Source organism: Mytilus galloprovincialis, chromosome 8 (assembly GCF_965363235.1).
Source record: "Mytilus galloprovincialis chromosome 8, xbMytGall1.hap1.1, whole genome shotgun sequence".
Classification (NCBI taxonomy): Eukaryota; Metazoa; Mollusca; class Bivalvia; order Mytilida; family Mytilidae; genus Mytilus; species Mytilus galloprovincialis.
In genome coordinates this window covers 829,533-852,653 of record NC_134845.1, presented here as the reverse complement: position 1 = coordinate 852,653, position 23,121 = coordinate 829,533, and the positions used below count along the sequence as shown (strand labels likewise).

General features: G+C 33.4%; 1 protein-coding gene and 1 long non-coding RNA gene across 2 annotated transcripts; both read left to right on the top strand.

The window, feature by feature from the left end:
* The first annotated feature begins 5 nt into the window (after positions 1-5).
* Positions 6-22,080, top strand: LOC143084820 (lipoyl synthase, mitochondrial-like). Its single transcript, XM_076260884.1, has 11 exons — positions 6-243; positions 2,537-2,769; positions 3,209-3,302; positions 3,897-3,977; positions 15,233-15,389; positions 16,201-16,258; positions 16,924-17,052; positions 17,651-17,796; positions 19,914-19,984; positions 20,538-20,649; positions 21,108-22,080. The coding sequence occupies exons 1-11, from the start codon at positions 175-177 to the stop codon at positions 21,179-21,181; spliced, it is 1,224 nt and encodes a 407-aa protein (XP_076116999.1). The 5' UTR covers positions 6-174; the 3' UTR covers positions 21,182-22,080.
* LOC143043056 (uncharacterized) lies at positions 7,215-11,079 on the top strand. The gene is made up of 5 exons (XR_012968164.1): positions 7,215-7,333; positions 7,842-7,995; positions 8,999-9,075; positions 9,533-9,730; positions 10,298-11,079. It is a non-coding gene; the product is annotated as an uncharacterized LOC143043056 (long non-coding RNA).
* Positions 22,081-23,121: the final 1,041 nt, after the last annotated feature.

Sequence of the window (23,121 nt, the reverse complement as noted above, 5' to 3'; positions counted from 1 at the left end):
ACGTGAAGGACATTGCGTAACTTTTTTTCGACCTACTGTTCTCTCTTCTGTAAATTTTATGGTCACTTTTAACTGCGAGTGACGAAGATCTGTTTTAAAGATTTTGTCCCAAGGATGTCCAAAGTGTAGTTACAAACGCACAAAACATTGACAGTTCAATGTCAATGACCTAAAATGGCTACCAAAACAAAGTCTGGTTTCATTTCTTTTGCATCAAGACTAAAGAAACCACTACTTATAGCTGTAAGCAAACTCAGAAAATCTTTGTTTTCATACATTTATAGGTCTGTTATATCACTTCTATGAGAATTTTATACCATGTTTATAGACTGAAAAAAGTCATGAAAGTAGAGCTATCATCCATCATCTGTACCCCATCATTGTCATCATTACTTTTACTTTATACCGCAGTCACACTAAGCCAAAATCGCACTACAATCTCTGAACAAAATGCTAATTTTGACAATCATAGTGTGATTATGTAGATCTCAGTGGTACAGTAGTGGTGAGGTCTTCATGATCGTGATGAGTGCATGTGGCCAACTTTGAACATGTTCAAAACAATGTGTTGTGGTTGTAGCGAAATCAGGTCATAGAAGAAGTGTAAAGAGAGCACAGTCAGGTCGTGGTAATAAGATATACCAGCTTAGGGAGAGCGTAGCGAAAGTGTGATTCTAATCGAGAGATTGCTTTTCTATCTCACAGTAACGTAACTACGACCTCACTACAACCATCATGTTCTCCCCTCGACCCAACAACGCTTCCACTACAAGTATATCACATTCATACTATGCTTTTCAAGACCATTGTACAATACCATTACACTCATTCTGTCCTGATTAGGCTCGTCTTAAGGCCTGACTACATTCATGCTGCGACCATTTCAAGTTCTAATAGTGCTCATTGTCATTGTCACATACATGTATAATATATTTTTTTGTTTGTCTGTATGTAATTTGGACCACATGTTCCTTATTTCGAACAACTCAACCATGCTTGACACATCTGTATCTTTCCCACTTTTGTTTAATAAAATATCTTCATTTGATCTTGATGAATCAGCAATACGTTGTGATTCAGGTTGGATTGGTTGATCTGACATCTCTAATGGATCAGGATTTGTATCACAGGCCCCTCTACAGTCTACATGTACCTCTACCCCTACCACCATGCCAACGAGTTCTAATAGATTTTGGTGGCTTGTCTGTGTTGTTTTCGAGAAGTCTACGTGTTTATCATGTTTATAAATGACAATTAGATAGAATGGAACAGTATTTATATGAAACATGATGTTGATGTTTTTGCTGAGAGTGTAGTTAGATCGTGGTATGAACATTGTAAGATAGTAGAATGATTGTGGTAAGTGCATGCTATAATTGCAGAAGAAGCGTGGTCAAAAATCAAATCACAAAAATACTGATTTCTGAGGAAAATTCCAAACGGAAAGTCCCTAATTAAATTGCAAAATCAAAAGATCAAGCACATGAAACGAATGGATATCCATGATAACAACTGTCTTAACTGGGCCTAAAATAAAATATTGTTTGTTTTCCCAATCCCGACTGACCCTGCAAAAATGGTCCGAATTTTATTGTCAAAACTAAATAAAAAAAAAATTGTTTTATTCATTTCCAATTTTCAGACTTGCCAGATGGACTGATATTGTTCCAGCTTTTTGGAAAAATTATTTCCCTACCTTTCTACCCACACCTGGCATGGAAGGGTCGGGATTGGGGAAACAAACAATACATTAATTTAGGCCCTGGTAAAATCGTGTTGCAATTGGATAAATCGTGGTATCAACGTAGTGAGAAAGTGATGAGCGTAGTGATATTCATAGTGACGTCCAGAATGAGCATGGTGAGAAGGTAGTATTATCATAGTGGGATTGCTGTAGAAGTGTAATGATGAGGACATAGTAGCATCGTGAAAACAACAAAAATCTGCATTTGCATGCCGCTCATACACAAACTTCACCACGATCTGAATTTATTTTAGATCAAGGAGAGTGTGGTGTGATCGTGGACTAGTGTGACTGAGGCATTATTGTTTAATGTTTCACAGTTCCTTCCTCTTTCTGTTTCATGTCTGGCAAAGAACTATATCATGTATATATTCATTGAACATATTATTATTAAGTGATCCTGAAAATAGTGTGACAGGATTGCTTCCCTTTAATAGTTGATACTTGGTCAGCTGTAATAAATGTATGTCATAGTATCTGTTTGCTGTAAAACCTGTTTGCCTTTGTTTTCATGAATTTCTAGAACTTTTACTCCATGTTAATATATGATAAAGTTTATTAAACTTTAATACCCTAAATATTAACAGACATAATAAATTCTCTGATATTGATATTTTTGAATAAAAGTAGGAGGATGACCCTACTCATACTACTGCTAACAGAATTTATCTAGGGTGAACAGACCCAGGGCGAACGAAACTGATACCTGTTTGAGCTTACATGGTATATTACAACTAAAACATAAACCTGTTTCCATAGCGATTTAGCATAGTTATTTACTTTTCATTTCAGATAAGAGAATACAACAAAAACTTGACCTATAGACAGTACTCTGTTCTTAGTAGTGATCTCCGTAACCATAGTGATATAAAGGATGGGAAATATTCCCTTGTTGACAGTAGAGAATATTCTAGTCTTACTCAGGATAAGAAAGACAAGATAGCCAATGGTCCAGATTTGGGAGAGTTTATACAAGATAGTCTGGAGGAGCAACCAGAAAATATCAAAAGGAAAAAAGGAGAACGGTAAACAAAACTATCGGTCATTGTATATAACTATACTTTAGGAGATTTATATTAAAAAGTCTGAATCTGTTAGACACTACATGTATCAATATAGAAAAAGAAAAGATATAGAATTGTTTTGTGCAGCTTTTAAATTTCAATTGACCCTTCAGCTTGAAGAAAAAGCTGATCAATGTTAATTTCTTAAATTAGAAGTAGTGAAAAGGTAAAAAAAGGAACTGAATTCAATATTGATTTAGTTTTAACTTAAGGAGTTGTGGTATGATATGCAATAAAATAACAACATGAGACCAAATGACATGGATGTAAAGGAAAAATAGATTACTACCATTTGATCACATGTGCAGCTTTTAACAATGAGCCAATTGCAACTTTTCAAATTAATGTTACATTTGTGTCCATAGACAGTTATAAATTATTCCAAAACCTTTTATTTCAGATTGCGGTTACCACCATGGCTGAAAACAAAAATCCCAATCGGTAAAAACTACCACAAACTGACCTCTGACCTCAGACAACTAAACTTACACACTGTAAGTATCAATGTCATGTGATAGGGTGAAGTTTTCTTTTAAGTATTATTTTACATCAGTTGAAGATAAAACAGTTATTTGTGACCTTTAACTATGGTGCTGTTATTCCTATTGTAATGCAATACAAAGTACTTTAGAGCTTTTAAAAAATGTATAAATTTAAGATAAAATAAAATTCTATGAAACTTCAGGAATAATTAATTTGGGGCCTAAGCAAGACATATTAAAAATGAAAACACTCAAACTGAAGGTTCTTTCTTAAAATGTTCCATTTAAATTTGTATATTATCTCATTAATGGTGTATTTTGGGAATCTGTTGTTTTATTTTCGATTATATTGTATTTTCCAAAATTTGTGAATTAATTCCAGAAATTGAATTACAACACTCAAGACATGTCAATTAAATTGACTACACATTTTAGCTATTTAAAAATTGTTTACATTAAGATTGCTTTTATATTAATAATAAATATTTTCGGTATAGACAAACAAGTTATTGATATTTTCTTGAAACTGAATTAATTCCCTTGATTGTTGTGATATTGAAGTTCCAGTATAAATGACTGAATTAATGTATTGATGTTTTATTTTAGGTTTGCGAAGAAGCAAAGTGTCCCAATATAGGAGAATGTTGGGGAGGTGGTGACAACGGTACTGCTACGGCTACTATAATGGTACACTATTATGTTTTCTACTGCAACAAACAAAATGTTTTCTACTGCAACAAACAAAATGTTTTCTACTGCAACAAACAAAATGTTTTCTACTGCAACAAACAAAATTTGTTAATAACTTGATATTAGTTCAACAAAGCACCTGATAACAATATAAACAATGTTTTTATGTACACTTTGTCAAGGCTGTTCAAGAAAAAAACTGTGCTACAAGGGAATCAGGAGACACTAGTATGGAGTAAGATTTGTTATGATTGGCATTGAGACAGCTATTCACCTGAGACCAAATGCCATACTATACTGCTATCAACAATGAGCAAAACCTATACTGTATAGCAAGCTGCATGTATAAAATACTCAAAATGACAAATGTAAAAGATTAAAAACAAGAAAACTAACAGCCTGATTTATGAACAAAAACAATATTTAAACATATATGATATACAGCAACAAACTCAGGGGCGTAGCGACCGGTACGGCAGGTACGGCAGGCGCCGTACCAATAATTATCGTTGGTACGGCATGCCGTACCTAGAATTCATATTAAAAAAAACAAAAAACAAGGTTTTTGCACTGCAATAAAGAAAGCAAGTTTGTTTTTTACAGAAAATAAAAAAATTATACTGTTACGGTATGCAGTATAGTGTACATTTATCGATACCGGGTAACGTTCGACAACTCGCATGACTGGTATATGCGTTGTACGAGTAATCGACCATGACCCGGTATTAATTAAAGAACGGCATCGTTTTACTTATAACTAATCCCGGGTAATTAACCTAATTAACCTAATCTCGCAAAAGATTTTGATAAATCATGGTTATAAACGAGCATAGCATCACAAATATGTAGCATCATCTAGGGTAGATCTATACAGATTTCACAATATTAGTTAAAATGAATGACTTGTAAAAATACTACATATGGAAGAACTAAAGTTAGCAATTTCCAATGGAGACGTAAACTTTGTTAGGCAATTATTTGCCACAAAAATAGTCACTTTGCCCACACAACAAAGTAAACATGAAACAATTATAATAGATGAGTTGTCCGAAATCTTGATTCCGGCCGACCTACCTGCAATAGAGACAAACCAACGATTTATAGCAGTGAAGACGAAGGGCGATGGCAATTGCCTTTATAATGCAGCTTCCCAGTGTATTACAGGTAATAATGCATATTATAAGTAAACATTGATTAGGGGGGGGGGGGGGGGGGCTTGCATTTCACTGTGTTCAGAGGCAGGCTATTTCTGTTCTGCCCCTCCACAAATTATTGACACAAAAACTGCCTCTCCCCTCGAAATCAACTAGTCATATCTATCGTAACTTTTGTTTTATGCATATATCAACTTGAGTTTAGATATTCAATCATAGAACTGAACTCAGTAGGCGATAATATACTTTTTTAATTGCGGCAGACCAGCGAAACGAACAAATTTTCTTTTGAAGTATTGAATGTTTGGGGTCAGAATGTTTATATTTATATGTGATTAGACATGAATGATTTGTTTTACCTCAATGTAGGCAAGTGAAGAATATTATTACATATCCAAAATTTGCCAGCCTTCCTTTTCAATATGATTTGATTGTCCCCTTAAACTGCATATGTTTCTGTTTCTAGTCACCAGGTACGATGGGAATATAAACTAATTTAACTCGCAACATTCTGTATGATGTAGGTGCCTGCAATTCAGTGATTGTCGATTGTTATTTGTACATTTTTTGTCATAAATTAGTCTTTAGTTAGTTTTCTAGTTTGAATTATCATTTTGGGCCTTTTATAGCTGGCTATGCGGCATGGGATTTGTTCCGTACGGTGACCTAGAACAGTAAATTTCTGTGTTATTTGGTCTCTTGTGGAGAGTTGTCGCATTATCAATCACATGATCATCATATTTTTTTTATATTCAAACACACTTTACACTCATTTCTTAGCACTATACAACTATAAATCATTCGGGAAAATTTAAACGTAAAATGCATGAATATAAGCACATTAGCAGAGCACAGCACATCCTCAACTCCGCTGTTTAAATTATTCTTTTAAACAAATCACACGGAAAAAAGAATGACGGTAATTTTATCTTGTAATTCTCTTCTGATAGGAAAATTAACGAATTTATCGTCATTTAACAAAACGATAAAAACTAATTAAAAACAGTTTTTAAACGCTTTGTAAAATCATTTTTATTGAAAAAAGACCAAATACGCAAAAGTTCCGTGAAGATATATATTTGTCGTAATGGGTGGTAGTGAAAAAAAGAGCTGAAAGTAAGCGTTCCGTAGCGCTTAAATCTGAAAGCACACTTTATGAATATACGCCGTAAAAGTTAATCCAGCAGTCTTATAGTCGATGAGCCACCCTTGCCTGTTTCTTTAAGAATAAAGGAACATAATCATAGACCAGCTATGGCCTCTTTGACTCATCATCATTTCTTAGTCTCTGTTTTATGGCTTGATTAATACAACGAAGTAACTTAACGCTATATGAACATTTTGTTCTATTTTATTCTCAAAACACATCCAACTCTGCATTTCCTTCCCATAACCAACTTTTTCCTGAAACGTGTTTTCTGCATTTAATAAATGAAACCAACTTTATCCATATTTCTATAAATATTTTTTTTTTTTTTTTTTTATATATATAGATAATGAAACATTAGCCAGCGATTTGCGATATTTGTGTGCAGCTGAACTTTACGTGAATGCAAGTTTCTACGCTAATCTAGATGCCTTTGGTAATGATGGTGAATTTGGGATGTCTCTTACTGGATCAGCTGAAAATGTTCTAACTTCGACAAATGACAGGTACTTTTCAATAGATTCCTTAATTTTAACATAGACGTATTATGAGTGTGTTGGATTATCGACATGTGATATTTTGTACATGTTTCCGACAGACCTACCGACAGACCAACCGATCGACCGACCGACCGACCGACCGACCGACCGACAGACCGACAGACAGACCGACAGACAGACAGACCGACCGACCGACCGACAGACAGACAGACCGACCGACAGACCGACAGACAGACAGACAGACAGACAGACAGACAGACAGACAGACAGACAGACAGACAGACAGACATAAATGATATTTTTTTTTTTATAAAAATCTATAGACAGCTTTTGAAATTTAAAAAGGTTTAAGTGCAAAAAATAAGTTAACTATGCATATTGCCATAACTTGAGATAATATTAACTGGACACAATTTCAGAGAATCATCAATAAGCCATGAAGCACTGGAAACTTGCTGCATTATTCCTAGACCTAAGTGGAGTAGTTTGATTCACATTGCAGCCCTGGCAAGTGTACTCAAAAGACCAGTTTATTCTGTATATCCTAGTAATGTAAGTCTAAAAAGTAAAATCACAAAAATACTGAAAGGGAAATCCGTAATCGAATGACAAAATAAATAAGCTCAAACACATCAAACGAATGGATAACAACTGTCATATTCCTGAATTGATACAGACATTTTAGAAATGGTGGATTTAACCTGGTTTTATATAGATTGATAAACATCTCCCTTGCATGATAGTTGCATAAAATTCCACTGTCTCGACAACGATGTGTGAACTATACAGTATTCGTTTTTACTAATGTTTGAGAATGGCTTTCGTGTTAATTAGTTTGTATAATACATGAATGTTCCTGGATACACACATATAATATACTAGACAAAAGAAATATAAACTAGAAAAAAATCATATAACATTTACGTTCTGCTTTTTGAGCAATCGTCATGACTCATATAATAATATCAGATGCACGGGATTACCAAGCGGTAGCATGTATACACATATAACTTTTTTCACCTTTTCAACCTTCTTTGTTATATTTGTTTCCTTTTTTCAGACGGGATTTCCATACAGATATATATTCCATCAACAGTTTAATCCGAGAGATTGTGTACTATCGTCTGATCAACCAATTTATATCCTGTGGTCTGTTGATGGTGGTCTACCTAATGGTCCATTTACTCCAAATCATTTCGTATCTATTTGCCTTAGTAAGTATCAAATATAAGGTTTTTCCCCAAATGTTCGACCGTCTTTTTGTTTTGTCCATCTCAATCTTTACAGAGGATAATTGTGAGGGCATTCCGGTGTATTGCTGTCGCCTAGATCTCAATTACGTAACTGTCGTGTTCGTTTTTTTACCGATCTATAAACATGATAAATACGCCGACATCACCGAGTGCAAACCAGCATTCCTTATCGCTTGTTATGAATTGGTTTCTTCAATAAATACTCATCAAATATTTTTTTATTTTAAGTAAAAAATATTTAATATCTATGCACACGTACAAAAAATTGTGTGAACACATGCAGTAGAATATCTGAAGAAAGATTGCAATCTCCCATGCATAATTATCGGTCCTTGCTCTCTCGTTTCGCGGAAAAATATAAATGCAAACTCAAAAAGATTCGACCGTCACTGATGAGTCTTTTGTAGACGAAACGCGCGTCTGGCGTATATACAAAATTTAGTCCTGGTATGATGAGTTTATTCAAATTCCATCTTAAATGAAAATCGAATTAGTACAGAGGAGTGTCCACTATAACTTGCACTGCACTATTGTTATTAAGTAGAATAGAAAGACATACAAATGGATGAACATTATAAATATACATGTAACTGTAATATGCAAATATCGATATAATAACCAGAGTATACTGATTTGTCTCACTACAATATAATAGTTATACGCAGGAACTTGTCTCAGAAAACAATTATAGCTGTACATTTACCTCAGTTTTGGATATAGAGATGTGATTTTTTTGTATGTAATGACTATTTAACTTTAAACCATCAAGACAATAATGTAGAAGAGCAGATGTCCTATACAAAAGGCGCAAATGTCCTATGGAAATGCTCAAACGTCCTGCGCCGGCACTGTGACCTATAATTAGTAATGTATGTGTAAACTTAAAAGTGGTCTCTAATACATAGCTGCACGTCTCATTGGCAATCAAACCTCATGATCAACTTCAATGTTATACTTTATTTAGGAACAAGTAACCCTGAAAATAAAACTCTCGCAGAAAAGAACAAGAAACGTACAGGAAATTTGACAGATTACTTCGCGGTAAGTTTACTAACAAAGTTTTAGTTATGGTTATTTGCAAAATAAACGTGATGTTGTGTATTTATATGATTTATGTTAATTTCTCCTATTTCGCAATAAGTGTTTCAGTGAAACTTTAGCGTATTAAGTATTGCTAAGGTGAACTTAGGGTAGGTCTTTCTGTTTGACTGAGAAAATGTTTTGTTAATTCTTATATCAACCTAGGTGTACGCGTTCAAGTTTATTTGTGTTATTCTATCATTCATATTTTATCAGGAATTTAAATGAAACCATGCAACACTTAAATATCTTCTAAGATTGCAACTTTTTGTCTAGACTAATTCTGGTTGGCTCATCTATGGAGTGTTGATATGCTCATGGAATTACCTTTGCTCGTTTGGACTTATGGGTCTTGTCATATTTTGAATGTTTTTGTCAACCAACTTTATTTAAAGATGTATATAAATATTTGTTGTAGCCAAAACGGACAAAACCTGGAACCGTTCAGTCAGACGAAAATGCACCAGAAAAGGGGAAACCGCAGTCAGACGAAAATGCACCAGAAAAGGGGAAAACGCAGTCAGACGAAAATACGACAGAAAAGAGGGAGCCATTTACTTACTTAACTGATGAGCACAGGACGTCTTCGACTACTGCACCAGGCGCTGAATTAATTGTAATTATTAAAACCCAAAAATTATTAATACCCAAAAAGTGAAGGACCAAGTTTTCCTTCATAAGTCAAACTCTCGCTGTATTGTCTTTGAGCAATTAAACTAACCAAGGCAATATTCATCAGTGACGGTAGAATTAAAATAATTGTATTTAAGGCCAAATTAAGTACACTTAGTGTGAGAGCATTGATGATAAAAAAAATCAAAAGTTTGTCATACACAGAATGTCAAATACGACTAAGGTAATATAAGGCGATACCATAGGTCGAAATCCTAAGTATTTCGTATAATTTACAGATTTATATTTATGCATAGCAAATAATGAAACTAACTTAATTTTTTCTGACTGATCAGTTTGTTCTCTGGTATCAACAGTCGCCTACTAGAATGTGGAACTTTACAAATACAATTTTTGTGCAGCCATTTCCGCTCATTGAGGCTTTTGTATATATACTAATATTGCTATACATGCAACAAAAATAATGTTATACCATAGCCACATATGTTTTCCTGCAACATGTAATACTGCTTGTACCCACATTTGTCATTTCTTTTTCATTATGTTGTAGGTTGAATCAGCTACTATCCCGACTATGCATGAAATACTAGATTCTCGAAGAAATCAAGACTCGTTAGAAAATCAACAACCTAACCAGCCCAGAAACTTTAAATTTCCGAAAAGACCTTTTGGAAAAAAGACAATTGAGTACAGATCTTTTCAACCGACCTGGTTTCATAAGTTTAAATGGATTCATTATGATGAAACCCTAGATAAAGCTTACTGTCATTTATGCCAAACTGCTTCCAGAAGAGGTCTTGCTACATCATCAAAAAATAGCCAAACATTCATAGCAACAGGATATACCAATTGGAACGATGCTAATAGGGGTTTTATGAAACACGAACAATCAGATTGTCACTTAGAGTCTGTACAAAGATTGAATTTAGACAAATCAAATAAAGATATCAGTATTGCTATTACAGCACAGGTCAGTGATTTGAGGGAAAAAAATAGGTCTTGTCTTCTGACCATCATATCAAATCTGAAATTTCTAGGTAGACAAGGCTTACCGTTAAGAGGGAGAGCTGATGACTCGGACTCTAATTTCAATCAACTGAATGTACTTAGATGTGAAGACAACCAAAATTTTAGAGAATGGTTATTGCGAAAAAGTGAGAAGTACACTTCACCAGAAATACAAAACGAATTGCTTAAGATAATGTCTCAAATTCTTGTTAGAGGTATTTCCGAGGACATTCGTAACTCATTGTATTATGCTTTGATGGCAGATGAGACCACAGATGTAAGCAATAGAGAACAATTAGTAATATGCATCAGATGGATAGATGAGCTGTTAGAAGTTCAAGAGGATTTCATAGGGTTATACCAGATAGATGACACTGGCGCTAAAACAATTTCTGATTCAATTCAAGACGTTCTTTTGAGACTTAATATAAGTCTATCTCAGTGTCGTGGCCAGACATACGATGGAGCCAGCGCTATGTCAGGGCAGAAAACCGGGGTTCAGAAGAGAATAAAAGACCAGCAACCAAAAGCCCTGTATAATCACTGTCATGGCCATCGCCTAAATTTAGCATGCTCTGACAGTATCAAAAGAGTAAAGATTATGTGCGATGCTTTGGATACAACCCAGGAAATAACCAAGCTGGTAAAGAAGTCTCCCCAACGTGACACCAAGCTCGAAAAAATAAGAAAAACTGCAATGTACGAGTCTGAAGATGATTACATGTATGCTGGGATACGAGTTCTGTGTCCAACCAGATGGACCGTCAAAGCAGATGCTATGATCGCGATTATTAACAACTATGAGTCTTTAAAAAAGTTATGGGAATGGTCACTAGAGAAACTTAAGGACACTGATATGAAGGCGAGAGTAAGGGGCGTCGATGCACATATGCAAAGATTTGACTTCTTCTTCGGGCTGAGTCTGGGGGAATGTCTTCTTAGAAACGCAGACAATCTAAGCGCAGGCCTTCAGACCAAGGATTTATCCGCTGCGGAGGGGAAGGTAATGGCCCTTAAGACTGTAAAGGCAATTTCCTTAATGAGGACTGAAGAGGCATTCAGTCTATTTTGGCAGAAAGTCATTACCTTTGCCGAGCAGAGAGGTGTGGATAAGCCATGTCTTCCTAGACACAAAAGGATGCCTGCTAGGTTGGAGACCGGGAATGCGGAACCATATTACCATGAAACACCAGAAGGGTATTTCCGGCAGATATATTTACTAGCAATAGATCACATGGTAAATTCTATTACAGATCGGTTTGACACACCTGACTTTGACATGTACGTCAATGCAGAATCAAGTGCATAAGAGGTGACGAATTTGAGGGTGAATTGCATGCCGTTACGACATTTTACGGGGATGACTTCCAAGAAGATAATTTGAGATGCCAATTAAGGATGATTTCTGCCAACTTTGAGTCTGACTGTAAAAGAGAGGATGCTAATTTTGCTGACATTGTGAAATATGTCAAAACACTGTCAAAGGGAGAAAAAGTGTGGTTAAATGAAGTCGTTAAGTTGATCAAGCTTGTTCTTGTGATGCCAGCAACGAACGCAACAAGTGAGCGATCTTTTAGCTCCCTTCGTCGAATGAAAAGCTACCTGCGTTCTACGATGAAACAGGAGAGATTGAACAGTTTAATGTTTCTTAATGTGCACAAAGACAAAACTGATGGACTGAACATACATGATGTGGCTAGGGAATTTGTATTTAAAGAAAGCAGATACAACACTTTTGGAGAATTCTAAATTATTTTTGCTTAAATTTTTGTATTAATTAAGTCATATGTAACTTTGTGTTGATATTATAATGCTAAACATATGGAAATTTTATAGAAAATCCACAGCCTTCGATTAAATCATTGCTAGCATTGCACCCCGTCTATCCTATCTGCACTGGATTTCCAAATATGAGAGTACAAGTAGAAAGACTTTAAGTTTTCTTGTTACGTACTCTCATATTTGGCAATCCATTAGTGTTGCACACATGACTAGCAATGATTTCATTAAAAACATTTTTATAAATCTAGATAAAATGGTTAAAACAAATATAAATATGGACCAATATATATATAGGACTAAGGTACTATAGTCACGCTTTCTAGGTTGACTTTAATGACTCGATAAGCAATTTTTTTTAAAGGAATTTATAGATTGTTTAAGACTTTTTGTAAACAATAAACGCTAGCACATCATAGAAAAACAAGTGAGTAAGATATGTTTAAAATTCTTTAACAAAAAAACTCATTTCTAAAGTCTGTGTATTTTCTACAAAAATCTTGGTTTCATTTGTCACAAAATCTCCTTTGACTTTGATTTTTTTTGTGTACGTAAACCTTGCAAGCCTTATTCAAATAAGTTGTTTGGACATTTGTCCTTTTATTTCTCAGTCTTACTTTTTGCACATGGAGTTTTGATAATCTGTTCATCGTCCTCAATCTGATCATAGTTCATTTTACGGAAAACCCTGTGACTTTGTTTAGCGAAAATTTGATCGTCTATGATTGAAGTTGTAAATTGTCCTGCATCCAGTATACTGTTACAGAATTGCACGCATTTTTTTTCTCTAAAACTTTCCCAGGAAGAGCATGCCAAGCCCCGGCCTAGCAAGATGTCCGACAAAAAGTGAAACTATTAATTTTGAATAAGATTTTCCACCTATTTCTAACCAGTTGACTAATTGTCCTTTTTTGACACATTTCACGTTTCTTATATTTTTCAATCACATTTACATTTCGTGGTATATTCAAACATAATAGATGAATAAAAAAACACATTTTTAAAAGCATGTTTTAAGCTTTAGAGATGCTTGTGAACAGAAAGTCCAGTAACATTGCTGTGGGAGAGCTTGCTAGCTGATTTTCCTATTTATTTTCCTATTACTTGATCAATATTTTAAAACATTGTTTACGACTGTGAGGTTTGAAAGAAGGATTATTATTTGATGCAATCATACCTTGTAAACAATTACGTATTTCTTATGTAAAAACATGATACTGACTCTAATATAGATTATATTCCAATAGAGATTAAGTTACCAAATGTGGACTAATCACTTGCTTCTTTGTGTAAGTTTTTAAAAAAAAAAATATAGGAAAGTTAGTCGACATTTTGGAATAGACTGAAGGACACTTCAAACAATTTCTTAGAAAAAGGGGAGTAAAGTTCTTTTTTTTCTATAAAAAAAATGTTTTAAAAAAGGCAGATTTTAAAACTTCAGGTTTTTTAAAACGGAAATAAGCATTCATTCTTTAAAAGTGAGACAGACATTTAAAAAAAAACATATAGAAAGATCTGAGCGTCTTTGTTTAAATTGCTCACTTGGTAAAGTTGAAGATGAGCTTAATTTCAAGTTTGTTAGAATACCCACTTTGGGAATATTTATTTCAATAAATTGTTAACAATTTTTATAATTCTAAATGCTTCAATAATCTTCTAAATTTTTATGGCTCTTGACCCAAGAAAAATTAAAATGGTGTTGTTATTTTTGGTGACTATTATTATTTCAAGGAGATGATGATCGGGTATGAATATTGACACTAACTGATGTCAAATAAATGATTTTGGAATGGCTGTGTTATATAATGTAAAAAAAAATGTTATCCAATATATATACTATTTTGGCTCTGATTCCGACAAATGCTAATATACTGACACATGTACACTGTGATTTTAATTGTTGTGATTACCAATAAGTCAGTCAAGTGTATATAATTGTATGCCCTTTATGGGCTCTATAATTTGGGAAATAAAAATATTCGAATTTTTACTATTTTTATTTTTTTTTTGAAGTAAACTTTGAAAAAAAATGTGTCGTAGGTAAAACTATTGCTGACAAAATAGGGTTTTCAAGAATGAAATATAAGTGTCAGGAGAGGGTCAGAATGCAGGATTTTGCACCATTTATCAAAAAGTTTCCGGGGGCCTTAAGCGGCCCCCGGACCCCCTGCCGAAATACCGCCTCTACGAGGCGGGATGATTCGCTTCGCGAATCATACATTCTGCCGTACCAATAGAAAATTCAGCGCTACACCTCTGAAACTACAGCCACTGAATAAAAAGCCCCTGACTTGGAACAGACACTCTCCTTCTAACCTATTACAGTGTTGTAACAGTATAACATAAAAGCAAATTATAAAAATCAGTTGAAAAGAGCTCATCTCATTAGATCAATTCAAATCATCACAAAAACAACTTACATAAATATTAAAGACACAAAGTTCATATCTGAAAGTACTTGCAGTGTCCAAAAGCTAGTTCAAAATCAATAACAACTTATAAAAATATCATGTATCTTAGACTCAAATATCAGTCAGTTTTCACCCTTGATTGTTCAAATAACATTCGAAAAAGAAGTACTAAATGTAAATTTATTTCTCAACCAAATTTTTGTGATTTTGTAGATTTTTTATTTTTAAGTTATCGTTATGTTAGATATTGATTTTATACTTCTCCATGATACTTTTATTGTTATTAGGTATTAGGAGATACCTGTACAAGAGGATGTCGTTTCTGTTCTGTAAAGACAGCGAAGAGTCCGCCCCCTCCAGATCCAATGGAGCCTGTCAATACAGCCAAGGCGATAGTGTCATGGGGACTGGATTATGTCGTCTTAACTTCTGTAGACAGAGATGGTGGGTATACAACCTATGTACTTACTTATAAGAGCAGTATATTTTATATTGATTAAACATCTATGGACAGCAATAAAACAACACAAATAAGTCAAAAATAAAAATCATCAGATGTCATCAATAAAATTCCCAAACAAAATGGTGACAAATTCCCAATGTCTAATATCAATGATTAAGAAACCAGACAGACACACAAAACAAAAGTTGCTATATAGCCATAATTATGAAATCAAGAACAATCATATGAGATCCAAATTATTAATATATATTATCATATGTAAATGTTTAAGATATATAGCAATAAATAATTTCAACTTTCCTGTATTCATTGTACACAAGCAAATTATAAAACAATATTTTTAAACAAAACAAACTTATAAGAAGACAGAAGACAGTTGTATAAAGGGAACTTCTGTTAAAAATGTAACATGTGTTTGAGCTTTTGATTTTACCATTTGATAAGAGACTTTCGGTTTTGAATTTTCCTTTAAGTTATTTTGCTTTTTACTGAAAAGAATCTTGGATGATGACACTGGATATTTTAATGTCATCAGCAAGCTACTGTATTCATGTAAAAGTTTAAGCTAAATGAGCATTTATACAGGATATATGCAAAGTTTCCAAACATCATTACCACACTATGTTATGGTATCATCAATGGTATTTCTAGTTTTGAAGAATTTGAGAAATTTTGAGACCACTTTTGCTGTACATTTACCAGAAGTATAAAAATTGAACACACTCAGTCCTATTTGAACTTGATTGATTGATTGATTTTATATTATTTTTCATGATTTATCTCCCTTTACAGATATGCCTGATGGTGGTGCATCACATTTTGCAGAAACTGTCAAAGAATTAAAAAAAAGGTATGGTGATATATTGTTAAAGAAAATATATAGTTAGACATCTTCAAAATATTACTGTTCATGAATAACATGGATATAGGTAAGAAAAAGAATTTTTAAAATCTTTAACGAATTAAAATAATTATAGGTTTGCATGCAAACTTTGGCAAAACCAGGAAATCAGATATTCTCTTAATACAAGTTTTGCTTGGTCCATAAAATATTTGTACAAGAAAATAAATCAGTTAACAGTATAACATTTAAGACAGCCCTCCATACTTGTAGAGATGATTTACACTGTTTGTTTTATGTTTTAGACAGCCCTCCATACTTGTAGAATGTTTAACACCAGACTTTAGTGGAGATTCACACTGTTTGTTTAATGTTTCAGACAGGCCTCCATACTTGTAGAATGTTTAACACCAGACTTTAGTGGAGATTTACACTGTATATTTTATGTTTCAGACTGCCCTCCATACTTGTAGAATGTTTAATATAAGACTTGAGGGATATTTACACTGTTTGTTTTATGTTTCAAACAGCCCTCCATACTTGTAGAATGTTTGACATCAGACTTAAGTGGAGATTAACACTGTATATTTTATGTTTCAGACAGCCTTCCATACTTGTAGAATGTTTGACATCAGACTTTAGTGGAGATTCACACTGTATATTTTATGTTTCAGACAGCCCTCAATACTTGTAGAATGTTTGACACCTGACTTTAGAGGAGATTTAAACTGTGTAGAGACTATAACAGATTCTGGATTAGATGTTTATGCTCATAATATAGAAACTATTGAAGAACTGCAATGGTAAAGATATAAACTGTTAGGACATTAAGTATTCCATGTTAAGGATTTCCCAAGACTTGACTACATATATAAGGAATTGTACATAACAAGTCCTATATAGGAACCAGATAATATATAAACATAAAGTAACTGGTATAATTATCAGCCTACAACAAAGCAGCCACTATTGATTGGCGTTTAACTATGACTGTCTATTCCCACATTTTTGTGTTGGCAGTGCTAATACTCAACACTGAAAAGAAAAGTGTTCCTGGCTAAATTTTTATTGAAAGAAATGGTTTGTTTCAAATTACAAGGTCAAAGAAACCTGAAGGTCCAATCTGACTTAAAAGAGAACCTGTCCTCAAAAAACATCACATACAACTGGTTCTTGAGCAACTTAAAGCACCAAAAAGAAAAAGAGAACTCAAGGTGTCAAGAAGGTTGGCAGTTCAATGAAGTTTAAAAATATGTTAGTCAATTTCCAAAATGTTAATAATTATATAAAGATGAAGAATTTTAGGCTAAATAAAAAATAATTTTAGATAATAAGATGGGGATAAAATCTAGGAATTTGTTTAATTTGGCCTATTTTAAATTAATATGTGCATTCTTGTAGGCTGGTTCGAGATCCAAGAGCTAATTACAAGCAATCTATGGGTGTGTTAGAACATGTGAAGAAATATAAACCTGATATGGTGACAAAAACCTCTATAATGGTGGGACTTGGAGAGACAGAAGACCAGATATATAAAACTATGGAAGGTAAGAAAGATGAGTGTTCTGTGTGTCTGTGATTCGATGATGAAACATCGATATTAATATGTTATACAAAGGAATTGGTTTAATAATTCTTCTGTTAACTTATTACTGGCTTTGAAAAGAGTATTGTCATGATTAACATTACATAGTTGAATGGCCTTATTGTTTTCATTAGGTTCATATCTTGTCTTCAACCCAATTTTGTTTTTCATATAAGAAAAATCTCAGCATATTGTAAGAAAAATACCAAACTTTACACATGTATGATAATTGTACACAGCAAAAATTGCATACCCGTTCTTCATGCGTGAGGTACCTTTTATATTAAAATCATTTCACAAAGGTCAGTAAAATTTTATATGGAAGTTGTATGTGATGACACCGTAGACTTTTTTGTCAAATAACAAGACTATTTTTTGCCTTATCATATTTAATTTATAGGGTCTGTTTTTATGCCCCATTTATGGGCATTATGTTTTCTGGTCTGTACGTCCGTCTGTCCGTTCGTCCCAGGTTAAAGTTTTTGGTCGAGTTAGTTTTTGATGAAGTTGAAGTCCAATCAACTTAAAACTAAGTACACATGTTCCCTATGATATGATCTTTCTAATTTTAATGCCAAATTAGAGATTTTCCTCCATTTTCATGGTCCATTAAACATAGAAAATGATAGTGCGGATGGGGCATCTGTGTACTGGGGACACATTCTTGTTTTCCTCTGTGTTATTTATATATCTGTCTAAAAATTTTGTACTAGGTTTTCAAGAATGTAATAAAACTAGGAGAGCTCCTGCCATCACTTGGCTTCATTAGTTATTAATTATTATTCTTGTGATATTGAAAAATGCCAGGACACAAATAAATGTTCAAAATATGGTTTGCTGTCACTCAGACAGCCTCTTGTCAAACTTCTCATCCTGAGACTGAAATAACTGAGCTGATTACAATCAAACTTGTGGACAATGATCTTTAGAGTATCTAGTATAAAGTTTGAAGAGTTTTTGTCAGCCAGTCAACATACATGGCCTCCATGGCTATAAATAAAACAACAGATAAAAATGTAAAAAAAGTTTAATATCTTGAAAACCATTCTAAACAGAGAAAAATTTGAAGTGTGAAAATTAGTAGAATATCAATGTCACTTTTTCACCAACAACCTTTTACATTGTATTCAATTTATTATACCCCACGCAACGGGTTGCGGAGGGTATAATGTTTTTGACCTGTCCGTCAGTCCGTCCGTCCGTCCGTCCGTCCGTCCGTCAGTCCGTCCGTCAGTCCGTCCGTCAGTCCGTCAGTCCTGTTTCTTGTCATCGCAACTCCTCTCAAACCACACAATAGAATTTCACGAAACCTTTTCAGATAATAAGGACATACTATGTAGTTGTGCATATCGACAGGAAATTGCGATTCAATTTTTTTTCTAGGAGTTACGCCCCTTTGAACTTATTTACTTTAATGTACTACTGCAACAGTTTGTCATCACAACTCCTCTCAAACCACACAACAGAATTTCACGAAACCTTTAAGATAATAAGGACATACTATGTAGTTGTGCATATCGACGGGAAATTGCGATTCAATTTTTTTTCTAGGAGTTACACCCCTTTGAACTTATTTACTTTAATGTACTACTGCAACAGTTTGTCATCGCAACTCCTCTCAAACCACACAACAGAATTTCACGAAACCTTTTCAGATAATAAGGACATACTATGTAGATGTGCATATCAACAGGAAATTACGATTCAATTTTTTTTTGTAGGAGTTATGCCCCTTTGAACTTATTTGCTTCAATGTACTTCTGCAACAGTTTGTCATCTCAACTCCTCTGAAAACACACAACAGAATTTCATGAAATTTTGTAGATAATAAGGACATACTATGTAGATGTGTATATTGACAGGAAATTATTATTCAGTATTTTTTCTTATACAATTTTTTTTTCTTATACTTATTTAATTTCTCCAATGACAATGTGGGGACGTGGGGTATGTGAGCGTGCTCACTAAGGTTCTTTAATTTTGAGCAAAACAGGCTCCACCAATCTGTGTGCTGATCTGAATCATTTAGAAGAAGAACATAAATAATATTAATAGTAATATATAAATTCTGTATTTCAGATTTAAGAAAGATAGATGTAGACTGTTTAACCTTAGGACAGTATATGCAGCCTACTAAAAGACATCTTAAGGTTTGTATAACTTTAGGGCAGTATACGCTGGAAAAAAAAAGACACCTCAAAGCAGAATTATGCTATATATGTGGGATTGATAGAGGAAGTACAGAGGGTTAAATGGGGGGGTGGGAGAAAGTGGAGAATAGAATAGATATGACACATTTTTATGTGAACATTTTCTTGATGGAATTTTTGTTTAATTTCAAGAAAACAAAAACTCATAATTCTTGTTAATGAGAGAATCAAAATTCATTAATTTAATTACAAAGAATGCCAGGGTAAAAATACCCTGCCTGGTAGGGTAGGCAGCTCATTTGCAGTAACACATGTCAATTAATTAATTAAATCTTGTATTTAAAATTCACAATTTATTCACTTGAAAGCATTAATTTAAACTCCCATTAACCAATAGAATTCCTGAGACCATGCATTCATATTCCGGAGAACAAGTACTTCCAAACAAAAAGCTGGGCATTTTTCAATCACTTATTGATTATTGTTATTTAAATTTCCAACAGAGCAATGTAAACATTTGTACTCATACCACATCTTCTTATTTATATTTCAGGTGAAGGAATATGTCCATCCAGATAGATTTAAAAGATGGGAAGAAATGGGTAATAAAATGGGATTCCTATATACAGCAAGTGGGCCTCTAGTAAGATCTTCATATAAAGCAGGTAGGTTTACACTGATTAACTCAACTTAGTTTTGAAATGTTCTCTAGATATAAGGGATGGTAGATTTATCTTATAAGGAAGTTCTGGGCATGCTTGGATCTTTTTAAGTGGGTACATAAATTATCTGGAATTCAGCTGATGAAGAGATTTGAATATGTACTTACAGTTTGAATCAATAACATAAATATGTGAGATGACTTTGTTAACAATGACTTTGTAATCACATTTCTTTTATTCTGTACATTGTACTCTATGGAGTCAAAAACATTTTTCTGTTTATAGTTGAATGACAATAAATGTTTAAAGAGTAGTTCATATACAGTTGTCAACTTATTTTTTTTACAGAAAACAGTTATTTGTGTAAATAGGTTCTGTCCCTTTGATGTATACACCGCATCTTATATTCAAATTTAGTCAATAGAATTTGTTCTAAAGAAGAATATATATATATATTTCAGGTGAATTTTTCTTGACGAATATAGTTAAAAATAGACAGAAGCCAGAGGAAGAAGAAACAAAGATACAATGTTAATGAATGATGACTTTAATTTAAATAAAAATAAATCTCAGTAGTAAAGTATGGGCAGGTTAAACTTTCCAGCATCTACTCAAATCTGTTTTGCCTTGTCAAACTTGTTGAATCTTGAAAAACTTAAGAATTGTCTTGTATGGTTATAAAACATAAATGTTCTACTTTTAAAGATTTGTTTTATTGTCTGTTATCAATGGTAATGTATTGTTATTTGCTGTCTGTTTAAATTTTGAGTAGATTGTATGATTGTGTTACATCTGCTTCCTTTAAACTTTTGGTGGATAGTTGTCTCATTTGCAATCATACCACATCTCCCTATTTTCATATTAGATTATTTAACTCGTTATAAATATCATTTTATTCACAATAATGGATAATCAATCAGATAAAGTCATTAGGTAATATGCAAAGAAGGAGTTTGTTTTACAGATCTGAAAAGTTCAAATGAGTCGACCCTACTTGAAAATCAGATACTTTTGCCATGTTTTATTTTTTTCTTAAAAAATGTGATAGGATAGGTTTAAAAATAGTTAGAACTTTGTAAAATTATGCATATGCACTATTTCCTGAAATCACAATAATTAATATCACATTATTGTGCCTTTTTTAACATTGGCTATAATAAATGCCAAACTAATTTCTGAGTTTACAGTATATGTAAGGCGCACAGAGGGGAAGACAATTTAACATGGACAGGTACCCTTTATAAAATGGTATATTGAAACATAATTAATAAATCCTTTCTCTTTTATTTTGTATCTCGTTAAATGTATTGATTTAATATGCATTGCTTTATTTATTATGTATGTTTACTGGTTTTTGTTTCTTTAATGAAACCTTTACAAATGGTAATCTCTTTTGTATTTAATGTTATTGAAATTAAAAATAATATAACATGATTAGCTAATTACTATTTCTGATATATTAAAATGGTTATTGAAGGAAGATTAATATAAAGTTCTAAGATTCCAGTCTCATTGTGATGTTTTTATTACTGAGGAGATTGCATTATGTGTGTGCAACATTTCCTAAAATCTGATATCTAATAGTTAATCTACCTTTTTTAATTTTTTATCAAATGCAACATTAAGTTGGGCATAAATTTCTCAATTTATAAGATTGTAAAATGGTAGATTTCTCTCCTTAATGAGAGCAAAATGTTTACACACCAAATTCTTAGATGAAATAAGTATACAAGAGGGGGAAAGATGCCAGAGGGACATTCTAACTCATAGATCGAAAACAAACTGACAACACCATGGCTAAAAATAAGAAAGGCAAACAAACAAATAATAGTATACAAGACAAAAAATAGAAATCTAAAGACTTAGCAACACAACACCACCAAAACCTGTGGGTGATCATGGGTGCTCCGAAAGAGTAAGCAGATCCTGCTCTACATGTGGCACCTGCTGTGTTGCTCATATTATTACAAACTCGGTAAATAGTATAATTTGGGTAGGTCATATTTGTGAAAAAGGAACAGGAATTGCAGTTATGACATAAGGAACATATCTGTTATCATCTTTGAAACGGATATTCCGTAACAGTCAACTTAATTGTGATGGCGTCTGTAAAATTTATGAAGGGATGATTTCAACTTCACCATTTGGAACTCTTGGTTTAGTAGCTTCCTTGTAAGCAGCAACCGTCTATCAAGGAAATTATGATAGGAAATACAACCCCTGGAATATCGTATCAATTTGGAGATGTATACTCTGTATGCAGGTGCTGCTTGAATGTTGCTACATAGAAATGGAAATTTCACAATTGGGAAGCTAACATCATCTCTTTTGTCATAAAGTTTTGTTTTCAACTGACCCTCATTGTCAATTTCTAGATGTAAGTCAAGATATGAGGCGAACTTAACTGTGTCTGCTGCATCTTATATCTCTAGTTCAATGGGATAGATGCATTCAACATAGTCACTAAATTTTGAA

What these genes read in the sequence shown, in the direction of transcription:
- LOC143084820 (XM_076260884.1), top strand. Translation starts at nt 175, where the DNA reads ATGGCTACCAAAACAAAGTCTGGTTTCATTTCTTTTGCATCAAGACTA. An exon ending in AAAAGGAAAAAAGGAGAACG is followed by an intron (nt 2,770 to 3,208) that starts GTAAACAAAACT and finishes CTTTTATTTCAG; the next exon opens with ATTGCGGTTACCACCATGGC. An exon ending in GACAACTAAACTTACACACT is followed by an intron (nt 3,303 to 3,896) that starts GTAAGTATCAAT and finishes GTTTTATTTTAG; the next exon opens with GTTTGCGAAGAAGCAAAGTG.